Raw genomic sequence first — 23689 nt, forward strand, 5'->3', positions numbered from 1 at the left:
CCTTTATGGTCATATTCAAACTCCCATGTTTTGTCCACCTGTCCCTGAGATACCCTTAATCATGACACAGTAAGACAGCTGGAAGATTCTACAATTAAATGTAGAATCTACACATTGCACAATTTATATCTAATCAGTTGATGAGTGCTTAATCTGAAGATATCTTTAGTGCCACGAGGCAAGTTCGGGTAACAGCGATCAACCAGCGCCAAGTTATCAACAAGACTTCTAAGCAGAACTCCTAAGCTCAGTATTGGAACACTGCTCCAACATTTTAAATTTGTGGTTTGTGCTTGACACTGGCAGAGGTAGATGTGTAGCTAGTTAAACATTTATTTAAGGATTGTGACTCACCTTTGAAGGACTTCTGCTGAAACAATAAAACATCTTTTCTCTTGGTGAAGGGGAGCCTCCATTCTTATGTGGTGAAATGTAGATGGAGTGATGTTGAGAGAGCAGGACTCTGCGTGGTGATCCTGTCCTTACAGATGGGAAAGGAGATAAAGCAGGAGCTTCATTCTGTACAAACAAAAAGTTTCTTTAAATTCAGAACCAAATTTATGTACACAAGCAGTAATACTAGTGTTAAATACAGCAGCATATTCCAGGATTTCATCTATAATGCAACACAAAACAAGTTTTATTCCAAAAATGGTACTTGCAAACTGTTTAGCCTATTTTGTTATTTGTTGTTTAAGTTGCTGTGATTAATAACTCTTGATTTATTTAAGTTGCTCAGTACTTCTATCAGAACCAAACTGATCCCAGCTAATAACATAATGTGAAATTCCATTTTCACCCAATGAATGGTAAAATCAGTTTATACTGCACAGTATCAGTGGTTAAAATCTACATATTTCTTGTGTACATCAGTAGATTTTAACTGTTGTTAAACACTTAAAGCTACTTTCTCTGTATCATGCAACAGCAGCTTAAAGCAAGCAATTTTTAATGTGCAGTACTGTACAAAATAGAAGCCTAGATAAATTGTCTATCTTCCCAAATGTGAAATACAGTAAGTCAGCTTGTCTAAATGGACATCACAGGGCTCTGAAAGAATGGCTGAAGAGACTGTGGAGGCAGTAGTAGTGATCTTTCAATAAGTTGCTAGATTCTGGAATGGTTTTGGAGAACTGTAAAATCACAGACGTTATTCCATTTTTTGAACCGGTGAAGGACATAGAAGAAATGAAATTATATGCCAGTTACCTGACTTTTGTGAACTGAAAAAGGTTGGGAGTCCATTATTAGGGCTGAGCTTTTGGGTTACATACTGAAAATCTAGATGACAAATGATGGTTTTGTGGCCATGTTTGCAGATGATGTGATGGGTGGAGGGACAAATGTTGAGAAAGCAGGAAGTCTACAGAAGAACTTGGATAGATTAGGATAATGGGCAATGAAGGGATATATGGAATTCAAAGTAGAGAATATGGTTGTGCACTTTAGTAGAAGGAATAAAGGTGGAGACTATTTTCTAAACAGGGAGCAAATTCAGAAATCAAAAGTGTAAAGGGACTTGGGAGTACTAGTGCTGGATTTCCTCAATGGTTAACTTGCAAGTTGAGTAGTAAGGAAGGGAAATGCAATGTTAGTATTCTTTTCAAAAGGATTAGAATATAAAAGCAAGGATGTAATGCTGAGGTTTTAGAAGGCATTGCTCAGACCACATTTGGAGTATTGTGAGCAGTTTTGGACCTCCTATCTGAGAATGGATGTGCTAGCATTATAAACCACCTCTGGACCTTTTCCAAGAATTTATATTGGGAATAAATGGGTTAATGTATGAGGATTGTTTGATGGCTCTGGGCTTGTACTTGCTGGAGTTTAGAAGAATGAGAAGAGATCGTATTTAAAATCTATCAGATATTGAAAGACCTCGATAGAATTGACATGCAGAGAATGTTTCCAATGGTGGGGAAGTCTAGGACCAGATGGCACAACCACAAGGATGTCAATTTAGAAAAGAGATGAGGAATTTTTGGTGTTCGAAGTTGGTGAATCTCTGGGATTCTTTGCCAAGATGACTGTGCAGGTGAAATCTATTTAACACTAACCTAATCACAGGACAATTTACAATGACCAGTTGACCTACTAATCATACATCTTTGGTCCATGTGAGGAAATCAGAGCACCTGCAGGAAACTCGTGCATTCATGGGGGGAATACATACAAACTCCTTTCAGATGACAATGGAATTGAACTCCGAACTCTGGAATGCCCCAAGCTTTGCTCCTTTAACTCACAGGTTCCCAACATTTTTTTTATGTCAAGGACCAATACCATTACGCAAGGGGTCTGTGGAGCCCAGGATGGGAACCTCTGCTTTAACTCCTAGAATTTGGGTTTGGTTCCAACCTGTTGTGAGGGACAGGATAACTACTTAGTGAACAACTTCAGCCCAAGTCTAATCTTGATCAAGCCCACAGCGTAATTGCAATAATCTCCAAATTTTGTTAGCAATTTTATTGCCATCAGTCACTTTGTTTTTACATGCACTAGATTGTATATCTGAATCAAAAAGTTACAGGACACTTATTGTGAAATAAGAATTCACAGCTGTACCAATAGGGTGTTGGGGAAAAATATTGTTCTGCACTGTTATTAAATATTAGTAATTTGTACTACTTTCCCTTTAATGTACCAAGTATTTAAAATATTTTTTATTAGTACAGAGAGAAGATGTTCCAAACTGTTTTCTTACAAAAGTTATGTGCTAATCTGTTCCAAACTGTTATACCTAGTTGCATGAACCTGTACCTGGATCATAGCCCTCCATATCCCTCCCATCCCTGAAACTACCCAAAATACTCTTAAATGTTCTCATTGTAATAACTTGAGGACTTAAGTTATAGTTATTTCTTCTGACACAATAAATACCACACTACAACTTGAACTTAAAACAGTAACAGATGAATCAAGGACAAATGTGTAAATTCAATATATTGATAAACGATGTCGACATACTATATCAGCATAAACCAGAGCAGAATGACTTCACAAAGTTCCCATAAAGAAATACACTTCATATGTATGGATGCTACCCACAACCATTCACTGTAAAGTTGCATGAAATCTGATGTAATCAAGATGTGTAGTTGTGTGTTTGCAAAATATCTATTTAATACTGTCTTCATGAACTAATTGTGCTCCCATTACACATTTAAACTTTGATAATAGCAAAAAAAAATTAAAATTTCCACCAAGCAACAATGTTAATTCTGTGCTTCAAGCCTGGATTTCTGATTCTTTTATCAATTCTTAAGATTATTGTTGTCACAGTAGTGTGTGATTGACATGAAAAATGCATGTTTTCAGTATTATTTACTGAAATATTGTAATATGTTAAATGAAAATCTGCCAATAGTAAAACTGACAATTTACCCCATTCTCCAGGCTTGATGTAGAATACTTCAGTGCAAATGCTTTTACTCTCCGGATGTAAATGTTATTGTAGAATTGAATGAGATCTCCCCTCTCCTCCTCTTCCATATCACTGTTAGCTCCAGCCAGCCGAGTTGGCGTAGGTGGTGCACTACTTGGCTGAGGTACTGGCAGTGTACTGCTGGACCTCATGTTTGGACTGGAGTCTCTACTATCTACAAGAAAAAACAGGACAACTTACAATTAAGTTAACTAAAAATTTGCATCTTGCATATCACACCAGTAAGAAGCAACTACTGTACATACAAGTTCAAGAAGCAAGAAGAAATATTATATAGATATGAAACACTATCCTGCAGGGAGATTGTGGAAGTGTTTCTTTATGCTAAGTGCCTGTCCACTTCATTTCAAAAGAAGCAATTTGTTTAAAATAAAGGTTGTACAAGATAATGTAGGAAGAAATAAACAATGGATGGAAGAATGAGTGGGAAAAAAACCAAAATATCAGAATATAATTACAGTCCATTTTTGCACTGTTGGACATTAATAACTAGATGCTTTGAGAGGCATACTATTATCAATACTATATAATATGATACAATAATTGTTAATACCATATAATGTATTGAAAATACTTACTCCTATCTCTGGTTGTCTCTGTTGGAGAACCCTGGCGACCACTACTGTCACTGCTGCCAGAAGTTCGTCTTCTTCGAACTTTTAACAATACACTCCTATAAATCTGTACAGACATAAATATCATCAGGTACAGAATACTAATAGGTACAATTATATAATTACAATTAAAAATTGTTCTAGGTTTATTAAGTTTCCAATTGCAATGAATGTTTAGAAATCTCAGTTGAGAGTGATGAGGCCCAATTATGTCAAGGATATTTTGATTCAAACATCGTCCACATGAAATGGTCAGAACATACCTTTGTTCTTGTTATTCCCAACATGACTAAGGCTTTAATTCTACTCACATATCTGAAGTGGTTCTCTTAGTACCTCTCAGATTCATGATTTAAAATGTTCTATTTGTCTGAAAGTGAAACAACTTTCTCCTAAATCATTTTTAAGAAAGGATTAGATGAAAGTGCAGGGTGGCATGACAGATATTGATAACCAGAGCTTATCAGGATACATATATGAATATCCCTCAATCAGAGGTGAGAAAGATAGTAAAAAGGCTACACTGAAGTTTCTGTATCTGAATACCAGCAGCATTCTTAAAACAAGTAAGTTCATGCACAAATAGAAAAATAATGGGCTCGAACTAAGAGCTACAAGACAGTAAGATATAGGGGCAGAATTAGGCCATTCAGCCCATCAGGTCTACTCCTCCATTCCATCAAGGCTTATTTATTATTCCTCTCAAAGCCATTCTCTTGCCTTCACCTCATAATCTTTGACTAATCAAGAACCTGTGAACCTTTAAGTATACCAAGTGACTTGGCCTCCACAGCCACCTGTGGCGATTGAGTTCCACTAAGTAACCTCCGAAGCCTTGACAAATCAAGAAAAATGAACTTTCACTTTAAATATACCAAGTGACAGCCATCTGTGGCAATTTGAGTTCTATACTCTGTGACTAAAGAAATCCCTCCTCATCTCACTGCTAAATGGACATCCCTTCTATTCTGAGGCTGTGCCCTCAGGTCATACGTAAGATCTCAGGTCCACATCCTCTCCACAACCACTCTACCTAGGCTTTTAAATATTCAGTAAATTTCAATGAGATTCTGCCTCATTCTTCTAAACTCCAGTGAGTACAGGCCCAAAGTAATTACACACAGCATAATTAACCCTTTCATTCCTGGGATCATTCTCATGAACCTCCTCTGGGCCCTCTCCAATGCTAGCACTTCTTTTCCTAAATAAGGGACACAAACCTGCTCACAGGACTCCCAAGTGTGCTCTGATCAATGCCTTATATCATCACAATACAGACAAAATGCTAAAGGAATTCAGCATGCCAGGCAGCATCAGTGGAAAAGAGCAAACAGTTAACATTTCGAGCCAAGACTTTCATCAGGTCTGGTTATGGGGGCCTGATAACTGAATGTATTTCAGGCGGAGGTTGATAGATTCTTGGTAAGTCAGGGTGTAAAAGGTTACAGGGAAGGAATGGGGTTGAAAGGGAAATAAATCAGCCATGATCAAATAGCAGAGCAGACTTGATGGGCCAAATGGCCTAATTCTACTCCAATCTCTTACAGCCTTATGTCTTATAAATCTTCAAAATTATATCTTTGCTTTCCTATTCTAGTTCTCTTGAAATGAATGCTAACATTGCATTTGCCTTCCTTCCTTACTCAACCTGCAAATCAACTGTTAGGAAATCCTGCACAGTCCCAGATCCTTCTGCACCTCTGATTTTTGAATTTTCTCCCCATTTAGAAAACAGCCTACATTTTATTCCTTTTCAGCTGGCCAGTGGTGTAGTGGTATCCACACCACACCTGAGTTCGAATCCGGCTGGCTCCCTGCACATTTTCCATCCATGCTGGTTGAGTGTCAAGCTAGCAACTTGGCTTTATAAAAAACAGACAAACATGCTAAAGAAATGGCAAGGTTGCCACCTGATGCACCACAAGGTGCGAACAGGAACAACTGACTGACTTTATTCCTTCTACCAAAGTGCACAACCATATACACCATAATCCATCTGTCAATTCTTCCTCTCATATCATCAATTCCATCATTCACATCACTGACATAAGTGTCCTCCGATTTCCTTTCTTTTGCCTCTTTCCCTTCTTCAAGAGTGGAGTCACACCTGCAATTTTCCAGTCCTCTGGAACCATTTCAGAACCTAGTGGTTCTTGAAAGATCATTACTAAAGTCTCCACAATCTCTTCAGATAGCTCTTTCAGAACCCTGGGGTGTAGTTCATCTGGTCCAGGTGATGTAACTACCTTCAGACATTTTAGCTTCCCAAGCACCTTCTCCTTAGTAATAGCAACAACACTCAATTCTACCCCCTGGCACTCTCAAATATCTGGCACACTATTAATGTCTTCCACCATGAAGACCAATGCAAAATATTTACATTCATCTGCTATTTCTTTGTTTCCCCATTATTTCCTCTCCAGCATCATTTTCCAGTGGTCTGATATCTACTCTCTCCTCTCTTTTACTCTATAGATATTAGAAAACACTTTTGGTATCCTTTTTTATATTATTGGCTAGCTTACCTTCATATTTCATCCTTTCTCTCCTTCTGATTTTTAGTTACCTTCTGTTGGTTTGTAAAAGCTTTCCAATCCTCTAGGTTCCCAATAATTTTTGTTATACACCCTCTCTTTTGCTTTTATGCTGTCTTTGATTTCCTTTACTGACCATGGTTTTGTCATCCTCCCTTTAGAATACTTAATAATCTTTGGGATGTATTTATCCCACGCTTTCTAAATTGCTTCCTGAAACTCCAGCCATTGCTGTTCTTCCGTCATCTCCACTTGTGTCCTCTTTCAATAAACATTTAATATTTTTTTCCACAATTACTAATTATCATTGCATTATCAATTATCCAGGCTACTTTTAGCAGTAAGTCAAAAATCAATGGAACTGCACATCCTTTAGATCAGAAACAAGAACAGAAAATGTAGGAAACACTGAGCAGGTCAGACAGTATCTGAAAAGAGAAACAAGAGTTGGTATTTGAAATATGACACCCTATGTCTGAATTGTTCTGAAGAAACATGAACTCTGTTTCTCTTTCTTCAGAAGCTGATGAGTCTGGTAATTAAATCCAGAATAACTCTCATTTAGAAGAGTCAGACAAATGGAAAGCAGGGATAGCCCAGATGATAAACAAGGAAAAGTCAGTCAAGAGAAATGATCTTAGCTCAGAAAATCAAGAAGCAACACAAGTTTGAAAGGAGAGAAACAACCAGAGTCAGTTTGATGGAGTTGCCTGTAACAGCCCAGTTAATGCATTAATCAGAAGGCAACGGTATCAAGGTTATAACAATAATAATGGAGGACTTTAATCTACATTAAAATCAGTGTAAATCTATTAATTGCAATAGTGTAAATGACAAATTCATGGAATGTGACAAAGCAATGAAAGAATGGGCTGTTCTAAAATCTTGTGTGTGATTTCCTTACTGACTGAAATAGAAAGAACTTATCTTGGAGAATAGGGAAAAGACAAAAGAAATTAAACAAAAATTTCTTTCTTCACGGAAGAAGACACAGAAAACCTCCTATCACTGGTGAGGAATCACAAGTCTAGAGTGATTAAGATGAAAGAAATTAGCATAAGTGAAAAAATGAACTGGAAAAGCAAGTGGAACCCGAAAGATGACAGATTCCCCAGGACTTGATAACCCACGTCTAGTTTTGAAGGAGATGGTCATGAGATAAGTGTTACAATGATACTCATCTTCCAATTTCAAAATTCTGCATATTCTAGGGCAGCTCCCAGAGACAGAAAGATTGCAAATGTACCCCCACTATTTAAGAAAAGTGGGTGACAGAAAACAGGGAAATACAGATCAATCAGCCCAAGATCAACACAAAGTAAAAATACTACAACCTGTTATTAAGGAAACGGTAGCAAGACAATTAGAAGATAATAATCAACATGGATTTATGCAAAACGAGATCATATTTAACAAATTTGCTTAAGTGCATTTTTTTAAGGTTGCAGCTCACAAAATAGGTAAGGGGGAATCGGTGGGTATGGTATACAGTGGGTTCCAGTTAATTAGGACAGTCACTTATTTGGGATAACTCTTAAAGAATAAAAACTAATTGAGAAAACAGCTGTGATTCCCTTTGTTTATTTCGGACACAATGTTACTTAATTGGGGCAGGAGACTTGCCAAAGTTTCTAACTAGCATCAGTCATGTGCACTTGTGTGTCCATTAAACACTACATCGTGCTTAAGCAAACATCTTTTAATGTCAGTTGCATATGTTTGCGTTCAAAATGCAGTGGTTATTCTCACTGATAGTTGGCAAGAAATAAGCAGTACCATAATTCAGAACTGTTTTACTCACCACAGTTTCAAGCAACCAGGATTAGAGATGCCAGAAACGGTCAGGAGTGAAAATGAAGCGATTTTACTACTTCAACAAGTTGGGAACTACAAAGAGTTTGATGGTATTAACAATCATCTTGAAAGTTACAGTGAAATTGAAGATTTGGACAATGCAATCATAAGTAGCATTGTATGAAAGCAGTCCATCATCTCCTGTATGTCTGTGCTGATTTTGTTCATTTAGGGTCAATCAAAAAAACACAGCAGTATCCACTGGATGAATTCCTCTGTTGATAACTATTCAGGAACTAATATACAGTTGTATAGTACAGTAGTCGAATTGGTAGAGTTCTAATTTGTTATGTAATTCACTTAAATCCATAACTTGTTACTTAGTTTTTTTTTATGCCTTTTTAACTACTTCCATGAAACTGACTAATTGGGGCAACCATTTATTTGAGCCAACCAAAATGTACTGGTCCCGGTGTGTCCCAATTAACTAGAATGCACTGTATTTGGAATTCCGGAAGGTCCTCAATAAGGTATTAGGGGTTATTAAATGAAGGTATGTGTTATGGGGAGGAGGCTAATATATTGGCATGGAATGAAGATAAATTAGAGAGCAAAATACAGAGAACAGTGTAAATAAATTATTTTTGGAGTTCAGTGGTGACTAGTGAGCTTCTACAGGGATTGATGATTGGCCTCAGCTGCTCAAAATTTATGTTCACGATTTGGATGAGAGCACGTTTCCAAGCCTGCTGAGAAGTTGGATGCGAGGTAGATGAAGAGATTTCAAGTAGACTAAAGTGAACATGTGCAGTCATGAAGAAAGCAAACAGCATTTGGACTTCCTCCAGGCGCCACAGTAGCATAGCCAATAGCACAATGCTATTACAGCTTGGGGTGTTCTGGAGTTCAGGGTTCAATTTCCAGCGCTGTTGTAAGGAGTCTCTGTAAGTTTTCCCCAGGTGCTTCAGTTTTCTCCCAACAATGAGCCAGGTAACCCAATTAACCCAATTACTGGTCATTGTAAAGTGTCCTGTGATTAGGTTTGGCTTAATTGTGTTTTTGGGGCTACTGGCTCAAAAGGCCAACTCCTTGCTGTATCAGAAAAATAAATTCATTCACTGCAGAAGGATTGAAGTACAAAAGCAGGGCCATTCAATTTAAATTAAATAGGTTTCTGATAAAGCTGCACCTGGGATATTATGTACAAATATTATCTCCCTACCTAAGGATTGCTGGATCACAAAAGAGGGACTGCAATAAACATTTATCAGATTAATTCCAAGTACTGGAGACTGGCCTTTTTTGAGTTTAGAAGAAGTAATCTAATTGAGACATATAATTCTTACAGGATTTGCGAGGATAGCTGCAGGGACTATGTTTCTTCTGGTTGCTGTATCTGTAGACAGGGATCATAGACTCAAAATAAGGAATTGGCCACCCAGGATTAACAAAAAATAGATCCTCATCTAGACGATAGAAAACCATTCCACAGGCAATGTGCATACTCTGTAAAATAGCCAATTATTTATAGCATTCAATGTTTATTTAACTCCAGGAACTTTCACAGATCAACCTATTCCTGTGCTCATTCAACAACAATACATATATTTTTCCATAGAAATCAAATAGAGAAATCGTGAAATGGGACCTGAAGTTATTTTCCCTTCCATCGTCATTGGATACTGAGCCAATATGACAAATGTTACCCCAGCTGAGACTACATAACTTGGTTACATGCTCGAGAGCTGATTCACACTACATGATGTATAAGACAATGCACAGTGCACATAGCTGCAGAATCATCATTGTGACTAACACCGTAATGTTGATACCTAAACACTCCAACTCTCGAAGATTTAGATGCGCTCAAGGAGAACTTATATAAAAGTGACCTTGGTCCATATCTCAAAGGGAGACAAACTGATAATCCTGGGTGATACAATCAGAGTGAGCAAGGCAAAATTAGCAAAGAAGGAGGGATGATTAATTCCATTGGGGTATTTCTCATTACAAAATGCCTGAGGGACAACCTATTATAAACAAGTCCATGATAAGTCAAAGGGACAAGCACAAGACCTCACAGCAACAATCTCCCGTTCCATGACCCCACCAGTGTCTAGGACAGGTACTGAATACTACTTGATCTGCTCTACTTCCTCAATCAATTGGGCACTAAAATATTGGGGTAAACAGACAAATTGCCACAAGAAGTTCAATGTGCACAGACTCCACAAGAGAAACTCTTCAAAGAGGGCAATTCAGTCAACCTGTCACCCACAGAAGTGAACAGAAGATGCAGAATTTCCATAGTATAGAGGTGCTATTAAGACCACAATAAATGACATGTGGAGAAACTCATGATTTCTCTACCAAGATAACCCAGGAATGGGTCTACTTCCAGTATTGGAAGCTTCATCATTTCTCAATCAAAAAGAAATAACTCTATTGATACCTGAAGGCAGAGGCCCACACAGTAAACCTGTGACTTAAAGAAAACAGGGTGGAAAGAGTAGAGGATGCTCAGCAGTTCAGCTGACATCCATAACATCATGGATTGACCAAACCTTCTCCAGGACGAAACCCAACTCTCACCTAACCAAGAATTCAGCTGACATCCATATTCAGCATGGATCGGCCAGATCTTCTCCAGGACAAAACCCAACACTCACCTAACCAAGAATTCAGCTGACATCAACAGCATGGATTGGCCCAAATCTTCTCCAGGATGAAACACAACACTCACCAAACCAAGAGCAAACCAGAGAGGATAACTTCACCATCTTCACTCACCCTAATACTTAACTGTTCCCACAACCTATGGACTCACTTTCAAAGACTGTTCTTCTCATGTTCTCAATATCTATTTTTTTAAATTATTATTACTTTGTTTTTTTGTTTTTTTTCTGTATTTGCACAGTTCGTTGTCTTTTGCACATTGGTTGTTTGCTCATCCTGTGGTGTGAGGTGTTTCACTGATTCTATCGTGTTTCGTGTATTTATTGTGATTCTCCACAACAAAATTAATCTCAGGGTTGTATCGGGTGGACATATATGTACTTTGATACTAAATTTACTTTGAACTTTGAACTAAACTGACCCATCTTTTCAGGTGAGGTTTTGAGATACAAAGTCCACCAAAAGGAATGACAAGGGTATGAGAGGGCAAAACTATACCTGTTTTCATGTGGAACTTAACTTCTGAGATGCCAACCACCAATATATATTCCTTACATTATAGTATAAGCTTCAGTAAATCTGTTTTAGTTGGATCTAAAGCACATAATGAACTAACATGTAAAGAATATTAATGTACTGCTAGCAATTTTTCAAATACAGGTTGAGTACTCCTTATGCAAAATTCCAAAATCTGAAAGCAAACAGAATACAACTTTTTTTGAGTGCCGACATGTCATCAGAAATGGAAAATTCCACAGGATGCTGGGATGGTTTCCAGGTGATGCACAGGTCTCTGTTCACTACAGACAGCTCTGAGAAGTGACCTCATATATGTAATGAACAAAAGTTACTGAAAAATAGAAAAACACTGCAAAAAGTGAAGATCTTGATTGTGTACCATCAGTGTTGGAGTGAACATACACCATAAAATGGTACGTTAATCATGAAACAAGCAAAGATCCATCACAATGAACTGAAAATTGCAGGTAATTGTGATTATTCAGCAGGCTGGTTGCAGAAATTTAAGAAGAGGCACAGCATTAAATATTTATACATCTGCAGGTGTCGAAAATCTAACACCAGAACAGGTCTATGATGCTGATTGTTTTTATACCTTACATAATGACATTAGATTTTTAGAGTCACTGATGAAAATCTAACACTACAACACGTTTACAATGCTGGTTGTTTTGATATTACATAAACCTAAAATAAGTAAAATGCAAAATCCAGTGTCCTGTAACCTTTTAATCAAAACATGGCATCATAGACGGAGACTGAAAGCCTGCCGTTGTTTGTTGTTGTTCAACAGCTGATTCAGGTATTCTCCCGATGCTGCTTTTGTTACCCTGCACCCATTATATTTTCATGATAGTAATGGTATGTAATAATTTTACTGTTAAGTACATACATGTGTTGAACAATGGTAAGACAAAACCATCTTACTGGTTCAGTTAGAAATTATGGCAATCACAGGCCATCTCATTATATATTCCAAAATTCAAAAAAATTCAAATTCCAAAACACTTCCAGCCCCAAGCGTTTCAGATACGGAGTACTCAACACATATTCATTTTCCCTGATGTCAGTCTTTTGTGCTTGTTCGGAGAAATTAAAAAAGGCTAAAATAAACCTATTTCCCAAAATGTGAAACTTCAAAATTTCACGTGTTGGAACACAACTCTCCAAAAAAATTAAATTCACATTGAAATAAATATGCAAGAAATTTAGCAGGCATATTTAAAGGTTTCTTAACATGATTAAGATCATTACATTTTTAGTGAGATTTATGATTCAGAACTATAAACCCAGTGACTGTAAACCCAACTGAAGGATTATAAAATATGGTTAATAAATCAGCAAAATTACATATCTGTTAAATTCCCAAATGGTAAGTCAATAGAACAATTGTTAAATCATTAATTCCTATTTTAAAATGCCTATGCATTTGCTGAAAACATCTAAGCAAGAGATATATATCAGGTTTGATAGAGTGGATGTGGAGAGGATGTTCCCTATGGTGGAAGAGTTTAAAACTAAAGGACACAGCCTTAGAATAAGGGGGTGTCCTGTTAGAATGGAGATGGGGAGGAATTCCTTTAGCCAGAGAGTGATGAATCTGTGGAATTCTTTGGCACAGGCAGCTGTGTAGGCCAAGTCTTTATATATATTTAAGGCAGAGGTTGATAGATTCTTGATTGGCCAGGGCATGAAAGGAGATAGGGAGAAGGCAGGAGACTGAGGCTGAGAGGAAAATTGGATCAGCCATGATGAAACGGAGGATCTATTCATGGGAATGTCAGCTGTCACTGAACATGAATGCATTATTTAACATGAAAATTAAAAAAAATGTAAAACTCAATTAGGTAACTGCAAACATTAACTGGAGGCAGAATGCATTTACAGAATTCTGTAGATTGAAACTGTACTTCCTTATGCAGTACATTTTCAGTTTCATAAGCTAAAAATATTATCTGCATTTACTTATGTAGGGTTCTCAGTACCGGTAATAGTGGTGTTAACTGTTCAGGCTAACAAAATGGCTTCTCCGTATTTTATAATGAAATGGCTTCTCTGTAATGCTGTAATGGGATTCTGTGTCTCATATATTTGGGTTATGGCTCCAATAAGGGGGGATCTAATCAATGGAGAATTGTTATGCTATCTTGTCTGTGTAAGCTGAGCGGGAGTTTGCAGTCTTTTTCGAGAGGAGAGCGAGGAGGACGGATGTGTGTGGAGCGGGCAGAGGTTCCAGAGTGACGGATACTGGACGTCAGCAGTTTGGTCAGTGGCCAAAGGCTTGGAAGGTCGTTGTGGAAGGAACTGGAGGCATGAGCCCAACATATTAAAATATGTGCACAAATTGACAAACTGATTATTACTTTGGTGCCTTTAGGTTATCTGTTTCTACTAAACCATCACTAAGAAATCACTATAAAGTTGCAATTATATACTCGCTTTTGGGTATTGTCTGGTATTTGTCTTGTGAGCGTGTACTGGGGGGGGGGCATTACAACATATTTACACCCAAGTATTGCACTACTGGCAGGGTGACGGCAGTTTACCCTAGGCGAATGGGTGTCAACTGGGGGCACAGAGGCTACACTTAAATAATATTTGCAGAAGGTGGTTATCAATTGGATACCAGACGACTCTCATCCAGATTGAGATTTTCCCACAAAAGCCTTGGATGTGTCAGGAAATGTCACTGGGCAGGAAATAGCAATTGCAGTGATACAGCTTAGACCCAGATGCGAGTGCTGGCAAACTGGATAGACAACTTATGAAATGCACTCTCAAATTTTGAAAAAGATTTGGATGCTGATGTTGTTACTAGGGTATTTTTTGTATGTGGAAATATAGCTTCTGGGATAACATAGCTCATGATGGAATTCTTTGTGAATTTTTAGACATTTCCACAATGTTCACACATTTAATCTCACAATTTTTACCTGATCTTATTTGTGATTTGAATGATTTTAGTTATGTTTTCATACATAAGGTGTGAGTATTAGAGGGTGGCATGGTGCCTTAGCCATTCAAAATAGTCTTATGAGCAGGTATTATTGCTCTGCTTCTATGAACACACACATCTGAAACATAAATTGTAACAGACACAAATCTATTTCCTGTTAATTTCTCAAGTATTTACCAGGCAATATTGCAAGAGATAATTGTTTCACAGGATCAAGTACCTATTCAACAGTGGTATCTGCTTTGACTGTTATCCCATTCTCTGCCGGGCATTCTCTTAAAATAGAAATGGCTATTTTCAGAGCTCTAACAGCTATCAAGAATGGGTGTGTCCTTGATGTTAATAGACAGCACAATGATCTATGCACTGATTCAGAGATGGCTTTACTTCCAATGCAGCGTGCTTTTTCTTTTTTTTGTGTTTTTTTTACTTTGCCAGAAAAGATAGAAATCCCATAGTAACCAATAAGTGCAAATTGTGAGCTCACAATATTGAATTATGAGAGTGGCAGGTCATAACATCATGTAAGACTCTCCTGTTGACTCTGGATGTATTGGTCCAATTATCACTTGACTGTGATTACCTTGAATATTTACTTCAATGTAAGGTAAATGCTGTTTGCAGGAAATAAAAATGTCATGCTACATAATAAACCTGGTAAAACCATTCAAGAGTAACTACATACAATGTAAAAGAGGAAGGCCTACTTATTTCAGATCATGATGAAGAATTTTCACGTGCTACCAGCAATAGAGTATGCATGTGGCCTGTGTAGCCTTTTGAAGTAAAAGTGAAAATATCTGAGAAAAAACAAATGGCCTAGCTTTAAAACCACCACAGCTGGGCCAGGTTTTCTACTTTCTGTAGTAAAGAATGAAAAGGAACTCATCATTTAAATAGCTTTTCTATTGTAATAAAAATATATTTGCTCTTTAAATTCATGTTCAAAGTAAATATTTCAGTTCTTCCTTGTACCAAATTCTTTTAACTTAATTAGATTTATATGAAAACATTAAATAGACCAAAAGGGAATTACTTCATAGCATATCTTCCTCTCTATGTAGGATTAAAAGAGATACATTTTCCATCCTTTTCTAGTACTATTATAATTTGTTAATTATTTGCAATCAATGGGTAAAGCATTATTATATATTGCAAAAAAAAAAATTACAGATCATTAGAGCTTCTGCCAAGCCACTGGGTTTTTCCTAGGAACTAACCTTTCCTCTTGAACCTAAAAGCACAATGACCCTCTCATACAGATCCATCTCCAATACCTGTCGATACAGTTCTCATCTTTTATAAGTCAGCTATGTTCCAAGCATTGTAAAATCTTGACCGAACAAGATGGCAATGCTAATTCTCCCACTAATCTTGACCCTTTGCTCAGTTCTCACTCCTCCTTGTTCTGTCCCTGGTCTAATTTTCCCAGTAGTTCACACACGATATAAAAATAAGGATTCTAAACACAGGTATTCCAAACAGTGTAATTTATTTTCACTCACACCGTTACATCGGTTAGTAGACAGCAGAATGACCTCAAAAGATCAGAGGGACAGTTTGGAGCATCGTAAAATAATGCCTGGGTTAGTGGGAATAGGTGCACTACACCTTACTCAGGCAACACCACTGGCGGGGAGGCATTATTCTTTTATATATACCTGAGCATGTGGACATTGATTTATGGGTTGAACTAAGGCATTTGTTGTGGAATAAAACTATAGGATGTTAGAATCCTTGTTTAAAATGTTACAGTTCTGCATCTGAAATAATTATTATGTCTGGTCTTGTGCGTATTTCCACACCACCTGCCCCCATCTCCGCTCAGACCAACAGTATTTTCCAGCTGGTCCTTCTAGGCTAGGTGGAGGCAGATTTAAACCTTCAGTCTGGCTTTGCTAGAGAGGTGTGGAGGTTGGGTTTGACGGCTGGTGAATAGTTATATTGGAAAGTTAAAGACGAAATGTGTCATGGAGAAAACCTCTGTATATTTGTAAATTATTGTATATACATGTTTGTTTTCATTTGTCTATTTGTAAATACCTTTTTTCTTCACAACTCTTAGGCAGCTTTTGCGCTTTTCCCTCCTGGCACTAAATAGAACCCCTTTGCTCTAAAGTGCTGCTGTGGCTTTCCATCTGTTGTTTCTCAACTGGTGACCCTAGTTGAGCATGCTTACGCACACTAGATAACGAGGTGTAACAACTATGCTCCAGGGCTTACACTGCCTTCAAACAGCCTCAACTCAGTACAATAGTACTGTAGTGAACAGGATAAAAGCTGAATTAGGTGACGGCCTTGCCAGCAGCACCCAATTCCAATGAATAAACTAACATAGTGGGTAATTTCCAACTTCACCATTTTGCTCAAAAGTTCATCGAACTGTACATTGTAGAATGGGACCTGTTGTCCCACCACCCTTACCGGAGAACTCATACTAATCCTCCAAAGAGACACCCTCTTGCCAGCTGTCACTTTACCTTCAATCATCTAGTCCTAATCTATTTTCACCAGGTCCTCTCTTATGCTATTGAAATCAGCCATCCTCCAATTTAGGACTTCAAGTTGAGGGCCAATCTTATCTCTTTTCATAGCTGCTGTGAAACCTACAGAGCTAAAGTCACCGCCCCCAAAGTGTTTTCCAATTTCTTATTCCAGGGATGAGCAGTATACTTTAGTGGGACTCTCTACACGTTGTCTGCAAAAGCTTTTTTAGACACATTTAATTCCACTCCCTCTAACTCCTTGCACTAAGTCCATCGTTGCTAATACGGGGAAGGTTAAAATCCCCCAATTCTGTAATCTTATTGCTCTTATATCTTTTAAAGATTTTGTTACTTATCAGTTCCTTTAATTCCTGCTGACTACTAGGAGGCCAACAGTACAAGCCCAGCTGAGATACCAGCCCTCTCCAACCTCTTCTTGTGAATCTTCCTCTGTCACATCTGAAACTTTTCTACTCTGGAACATTAAGATGCCAGTCATACCCTTTCTTCAATCACATTTCTGTGATTGTGATAATATCTCAATTCCAAGTGCTGATCCATGTTCAAAGCTCATTTGGATTTTCTACAAAGCTTCTTATATTAAAGTAAATGCATTAGGTTTGACAATAGGTGATTCATCATCCAGGTCACTGCCCAACTGACATTGGACATAAGACAAAAGACAAAAATAAATATAAAATGGCCAAATTAAGTAACTTTACAAAAGAAAAGCCGTGCCAAAGTATACTCACCTAATCAGAGAAATAATTGAAGCATACCAGTTTGAGTTTTATTTACTGCAAATGCTTTTAAGCTTCTAATAATCTTCGAGTAATTTTACTGCAGAACTTAACTATTTTTATTGTTTTCTTCTTTCTACATTTATTATACTTCTATTATTCAAAGTATTTCCACAGAACATTAACATAAATAATTGAAAGTATTGAAAGTATCAAACGTATTGCTTCATAAGCTTTCCTTTGGACTACACTGGTGAGGTCAAGAGGGGGATCTTGACGACAGTGCATCGCAGGATCTCCATATCTTCCACCCAGGCTTGTGATGATGATCATCATCACCACCCATTGTCCTTCGAGACAGACGGATGCCAACCAATTGAAAGATTATTAACTTCTTTCACTATCTGTTCCCCCCAAACAAAAGCAACAATGTCAAATTGCTTAATAGGTAAAAGCAAGGAGAGGGCAGGCACAAAAAGACCACACACGAATGGTTCATCATCCACCAGCCAGTTAGTCATATGCTTCAACAGTACTGGGTTGTAGAATCATTGCAATCCATCATTTACTACATAATGGACACAGAAATAACACAAGTTTGGACAGTATGAGAATCACCTATTTCTCTCAGTCCTACTACATTTAATAATCTCAGTCAATAGCAACAAACTCAGTAGATCATAGAGCCACCAAACATTCATTTCTATGGCATATTTCAAAGGCCCCTAAAACATTTTGCATTTAGTGTTACACTCCTAGGTTTCGAGGAGCGCAACACTAAATTTCTAGCTTGTCATGTTTCAAAATATTCATATATCATATTCCATTATGTTATCAGTAACTCTTACATTACTACTGGCCTGTGGTTGGGTCCTGTAATTACGCAAGATGTTCTGGAAGGATTTATCTTCCTTTGTTACCTGAAAATAAAAAAATATATTTTTATGATCCATGGTTGATCAAACAGGAGCATCTTAATAACACAGAAGTGAATGGAAGTTTAAAACAAAAACAGGAGAGGTGCATTTGAGCTATGAATTCACCATCATCTTTGTTATTCCAGTATCATATTTCATGCAAGTGAATGCAATAGCAGAGAACTTGTGAGAATGCTCAGCAATTGAGGTCCGGACCATTACTAAGCTTTCAAGTATGCTATTACAGGAGGATCAATTAGATTAAACAACATGAGTGCATTTATTTCATGCAAAGTTCACTTAAAAGTGCATGTTTAACCATACTCAGACAATACCACCTATTCAGAGCAACTATGCAGGAAACATGTACAAATGAAACGTAGTATGAAACCCCAATTTTTCATTTTTTAAAGAAAACAGTAAGTTGGAATTTTGCCACTTTCCTTGGGGTCTAATAGCTTATGCTGATTTCTGCTTCTAATTAATTTTATTAAAAAATCTTCAGACAGCACATTTTATCTCAGAGATTAGCAGGACACTCGGTTGCAAATAAACATCAGCAAAATAGATATGCATAACTGGATGTTGATTTGTACTTAAATCTTTTCATGAAATTCCATTCCTGTATAAAAGCCTTTTTACTATGCAATTGGGAAAAAGGGAGCAGTGGTCAATATGTTAAAATGACATTCTTGAACCTAATCTGTTATTGACTGCACCAAAAAATTCCTAATATATAATTATTTAAGATGTAAATTTTCAGTCATCTGGAGGTAACAAATCAGCATTGGTAAGAAAGCATAATGGGCTCGTACTAGCTGAACAAGCAAGGCTAGAAATTAGTCATATTCTGGTTTCTTTAACAATCTAGAGTTTACCAACATAAATGTTTAAGCTATCTGCAAGTTTGGTATCTAGATCAGGTCCAGAGAATAGGAGAGGCATTAGATCAAGCACGGTAGCGTAGTGGTTAGCTTAAAGCTTTACAGTACAATCAACCCGGGTTCAATTCCCGCTGCTGCCTGTAAAGAGTTTGTACATTCTCCCCGTGATTGCATGGGTTTCCTCTGGGTGCTCCAGTTGCCTCCCACAGTCCAAAGATGTCCTGTGATTAGGCGAAGGGTAAATCAGGGGATTGCTGGGCATCATGGCTTGAAGGGCCAGAAGGGCCTGTTCCAAGATGTATCTCAATAAATAATTAAAACACTTGTGGCTTTTGAAAACTTGACTAACAGAAGCTAACTGACAACTTAATTAAACAGACACATTTTATGATCTACTGCATCAGAAGCAACTATTCTATGGCTTGAATAAAGGGCCTTCAGAAGTACCAATTAGTACACATTTTTGAACATAGATAACTCAAAAGTTATAGAGGAAAAAAATGACGATAGATTAAACTAGACAATATATATCAGAGACAAAAAAAACAGCATTTGAAATACAAAATGTCAGAACTTCACATATCAGTAAGCAGTTGTGCAAGGAGAAAAAGAGCAAATGTTTCAGGTTAACAAGAATGTTTTTATCGCTGGGACAGAGGGTGGGAATGCAGAATAAAAATAGTCGGAATTGTAAAATACAGAACACAACACTGAAACAAAAGAGAATGTTAAATATAACTAGCGTATTAGACAGCAATTGTGGAGAAGGAAAAAGCACTACCTTAATGTTACAGATGGTTGATATTAACTTATTTACAATCATCCTTTCCTTCTTGTGTCCTCAGTGGCAAATTTGAATGAAAGTTAACATGAGGCCAGTTCTTTTCTCCCATCACAAACACTGCCAGATCTGTTTTGTACTTCCTACATTCTCTTTGTTCCAGCTTTCTGGAAACCCTGACTTCCTATATTTCATACTTCCTGCATGCTTTGTTGTTGCTTTTCTCTGTCTAACAGCCAGCACCGAAAGCAAATATATTACTTGGACTTGCATGATTTCCAAGCTGTCATAGTCATTTCTGTACAACCTTCCTACAACTCAAAAGACGTTTATTTGCTCAGTTTTTCAATTGTGACAAAGAATCATTATCCTTAAGTGTTGACCTGGTTTGCTTCCACAGGCAATACCTATCTTGAGCATTACCTGAATTTCTGGTTATATAATACGTATACAGTTGTACAACTTAATACACTGATTTCTGATTGTTTGCAAGGATCTTACCTTTGCCATTATGTAAATAGCACACATCAAAAGTTGATCTAAATGTCTATCAGCCATTAGATCAGTGCAGTTAACCAACGAATATTCAAAGCACGTCCAGATTTTCCTCCTCAAGTTATCTGAAATGTCCAGCTTTGCACAGAGGTCCCGCAGACGAACACTGGCTAAGTGATATACCTAAGCAATCAATAACAAGAGCAGAAACAACATCTGAGACCACAAGCACATATTACAGATAAGCTATGAAATCACTTACTCAACAAAGATCAAAATATCTTGTCTTCTCTCCAGACAAATCTTGGTGACAGTAAAGCCACAGCTACTTATACACCCGAGTGGTTCCATTCATTTTAATGAGAGCTGCCGCTTTGGAGGAGCCGCTTAACCCCAAGAAACACACAATAAGAAATCAGAAAAAGTGCAGTGACATTTTACATAAACTGTCATCCAATTTTAATTTAGTAAATAGAGGATAGGTTTTTGCATTTATAATTTAAACATTGTAAATGCTAGCTATCTAAAAGTAAATTTAAAATTACAGTGTTAGAATATGTTAGAAAAAGACAAAATATACACTGTATCTACTTTTTCCAGTTTCTCAGATGCATGATTTGCTCATAATTTAAGGAATTACTCAACATTAAAGGTTACCTTCACTTTGTGTGAGTGAAGAACATATGCAATTGCTAATGGTGAATGCATGCAAGGGCAATAATTGCCTATCAAATTCAACTCAACATGTTCAGTTTCATTGACTTCAATGCCTGTATAACATTACCAAATCAGGAAAAAAAGTCTCCTCTGTAACCACAGGATATTACAATGAAAGAAGGGCTTTGCTATTTGCCCCACCAATATATTTTGAATTTGCCTTTATAATTTTGTCATTAGAAAAGATCATCTAATGTCCTCCTTTGAATAAGGCACCTGAATTTGAAAGTCCATTACATCTAATTGATAACAATGATCCGAGGCTCAATAATCCAAGAATGAACTACTTAAGTTATGTAATTTCTTGTTATAATGATTGCAGAATCTGAAGCTGATGAACATCTGAATGCTTATTTCCCTACGTACTTCAGCATAAAAATACTTCAAAATTTATGAAAAGTCATACCTTTCGAAAGAACAGAGCAATTGAGCCTGTCTTTTTGGGTCTGCTGATTATTCCTCCGTGGTGCTGGCTATGTTTTTGGCCTGGGGAATGTTGAACTGACACCTGCCCAGCAATCGGCATTGAAGTGCCAGCTAACTGGTGACTGCCCAAACTGCTGGCAAGGTTCTGGGCTGTAAGAGGTTGAATGGTACTTGTCACAGACTGAGCCTGCCCAGAGACATTGAGCTGAACCGGAATGAAGGTAATGCCTCCATTTTCATTTGCAATACCTGAGATGAAAATAAAAAAAAATAAAGACCTAAAGACCGAGCATAGAGATAAATCTCTTAACAATATTGTTCTAACAATAATGGTGAAAATCCCAAGAGCAAGTATGAATACATTTCATAACAATTTCTACCTAAAAATGCCGAGGTATGAATGACAAGAAATTATTTTTCTTCCCACTGTGAGAATATTATTGGCAATTACTGCCTATTCTTGACTGCCCCAAAGATAATGAGACAATTAAGGGTCAATCACATTAACCACTTAGGGCAAGGTTAGCGGATTGCTTCCATGGAGGACCTTAGTAAACCAGATGGGTTTTAATAACATCTGGTTTCCTGATACTGTGATTAGTTTTAAATTTTAAATGTATTTATTAATTCAAATCTAAATTCCCCAGTTGCTATGGCGGTGTTTATTTTATTTCATTTAGAGTTGCAATGCAGAACAGGCCCTATCAGCCTACTGAACCATGCCACCCAGCAACCCACCGATTTAACCCTAACCCAATCACACGGCAGTTTGCAATGACCAATTAACCTACTAACCAGTATATCTTTGGACTGTGCAGGAAACTGGAGCACCCGGAGGAAACCCACGTGTATAAGGGAAGAACGTATAAACTTTCTTACAGAGGACACCAGAATTGAACTCCAACTCTGACACCCTGAGGTGTAATAGCATCACACTAATTGCTAAGCTATAGTGCATTCAAACTCTTGTCCTTGGATCAATGATCCAAGCTGACAGCTGATCCTGTAACGTAATTATTGTGCTCTCAAATTAAAATGTAGGAAAACTGGCAGATGGAAAGAAGAGAATTCCACACAAGTTCTCAGTAATCATTTCCTATATCATTCTAAATCCTTGTTCATAATACTTCAGCTGGAAAATTCCTCCTTGTGCACAACCAACAATATTGAGAAGGTTCATTTGCGTTAATAGCTACAGTCTCATGCTCAAGTTGTGGGAAATGCAGGAAATTTATATTTAAACTCAGTTATAAATTACTTGCCTTGAACTGGAATTGTGACTGTTTGTCCATTAGTAGCTGTAACAGTTGCGGTTGCCATGGTTACTAACGTCTGTCCCGGGACATGAGAAACGGACACAGTCTCAGTGGTCACATTCTGGACTGGTACGGCATTAACAGTTTGTTGCTGGGAAATTCTCGGTGAGTTGGTTGTAGAGTCTGGGTTGCTGTCATTATCTACAAACAACCTCCTCCTTGCATTACTTGCTGTTGGAGAGCTGTATCGATCATGAAGCGTTGTTGGTGATACAATGGTGTCTAAGAACAAAGCAGAGACAGCATTTGGGTAGTAATTATTGATATAATAAATCAAGTATCTTTCAGATGTAATTATTTTCTCTTATCCAGTTTCTGAGACAGGAACTGGAATTTTCGTGTTCATGTTTATGTAGCATGATTGATAGGGATCTTTTTTAACATCCTGG

The 23689-nt window shown here is 37.4% G+C and overlaps 1 protein-coding gene across 10 annotated transcripts in view; it reads right to left on the minus strand.

The window, feature by feature from the left end:
* Nucleotides 1-23689, minus strand: part of rbl2 (retinoblastoma-like 2 (p130)) — a 121432-nt gene that overhangs the window by 6146 nt on the left and 91597 nt on the right. For all 10 annotated transcript variants that reach the window (XM_059992834.1, XM_059992832.1, XM_059992833.1 and 7 more), the window contains 7 exons: nt 23247-23522; nt 21965-22233; nt 20848-21024; nt 18613-18684; nt 4024-4126; nt 3385-3599; nt 355-519 (listed from right to left, as the gene is read on the minus strand). In XM_059992834.1, coding sequence (XP_059848817.1) covers nt 355-519; nt 3385-3599; nt 4024-4126; nt 18613-18684; nt 20848-21024; nt 21965-22233; nt 23247-23522 — 1277 coding nt within the window. The remainder of the gene's footprint in view (nt 1-354; nt 520-3384; nt 3600-4023; nt 4127-18612; nt 18685-20847; nt 21025-21964; nt 22234-23246; nt 23523-23689) is intronic.

This window comes from Hypanus sabinus, chromosome 17 (assembly GCF_030144855.1).
Source record: "Hypanus sabinus isolate sHypSab1 chromosome 17, sHypSab1.hap1, whole genome shotgun sequence".
Classification (NCBI taxonomy): domain Eukaryota; kingdom Metazoa; phylum Chordata; class Chondrichthyes; order Myliobatiformes; family Dasyatidae; genus Hypanus; species Hypanus sabinus.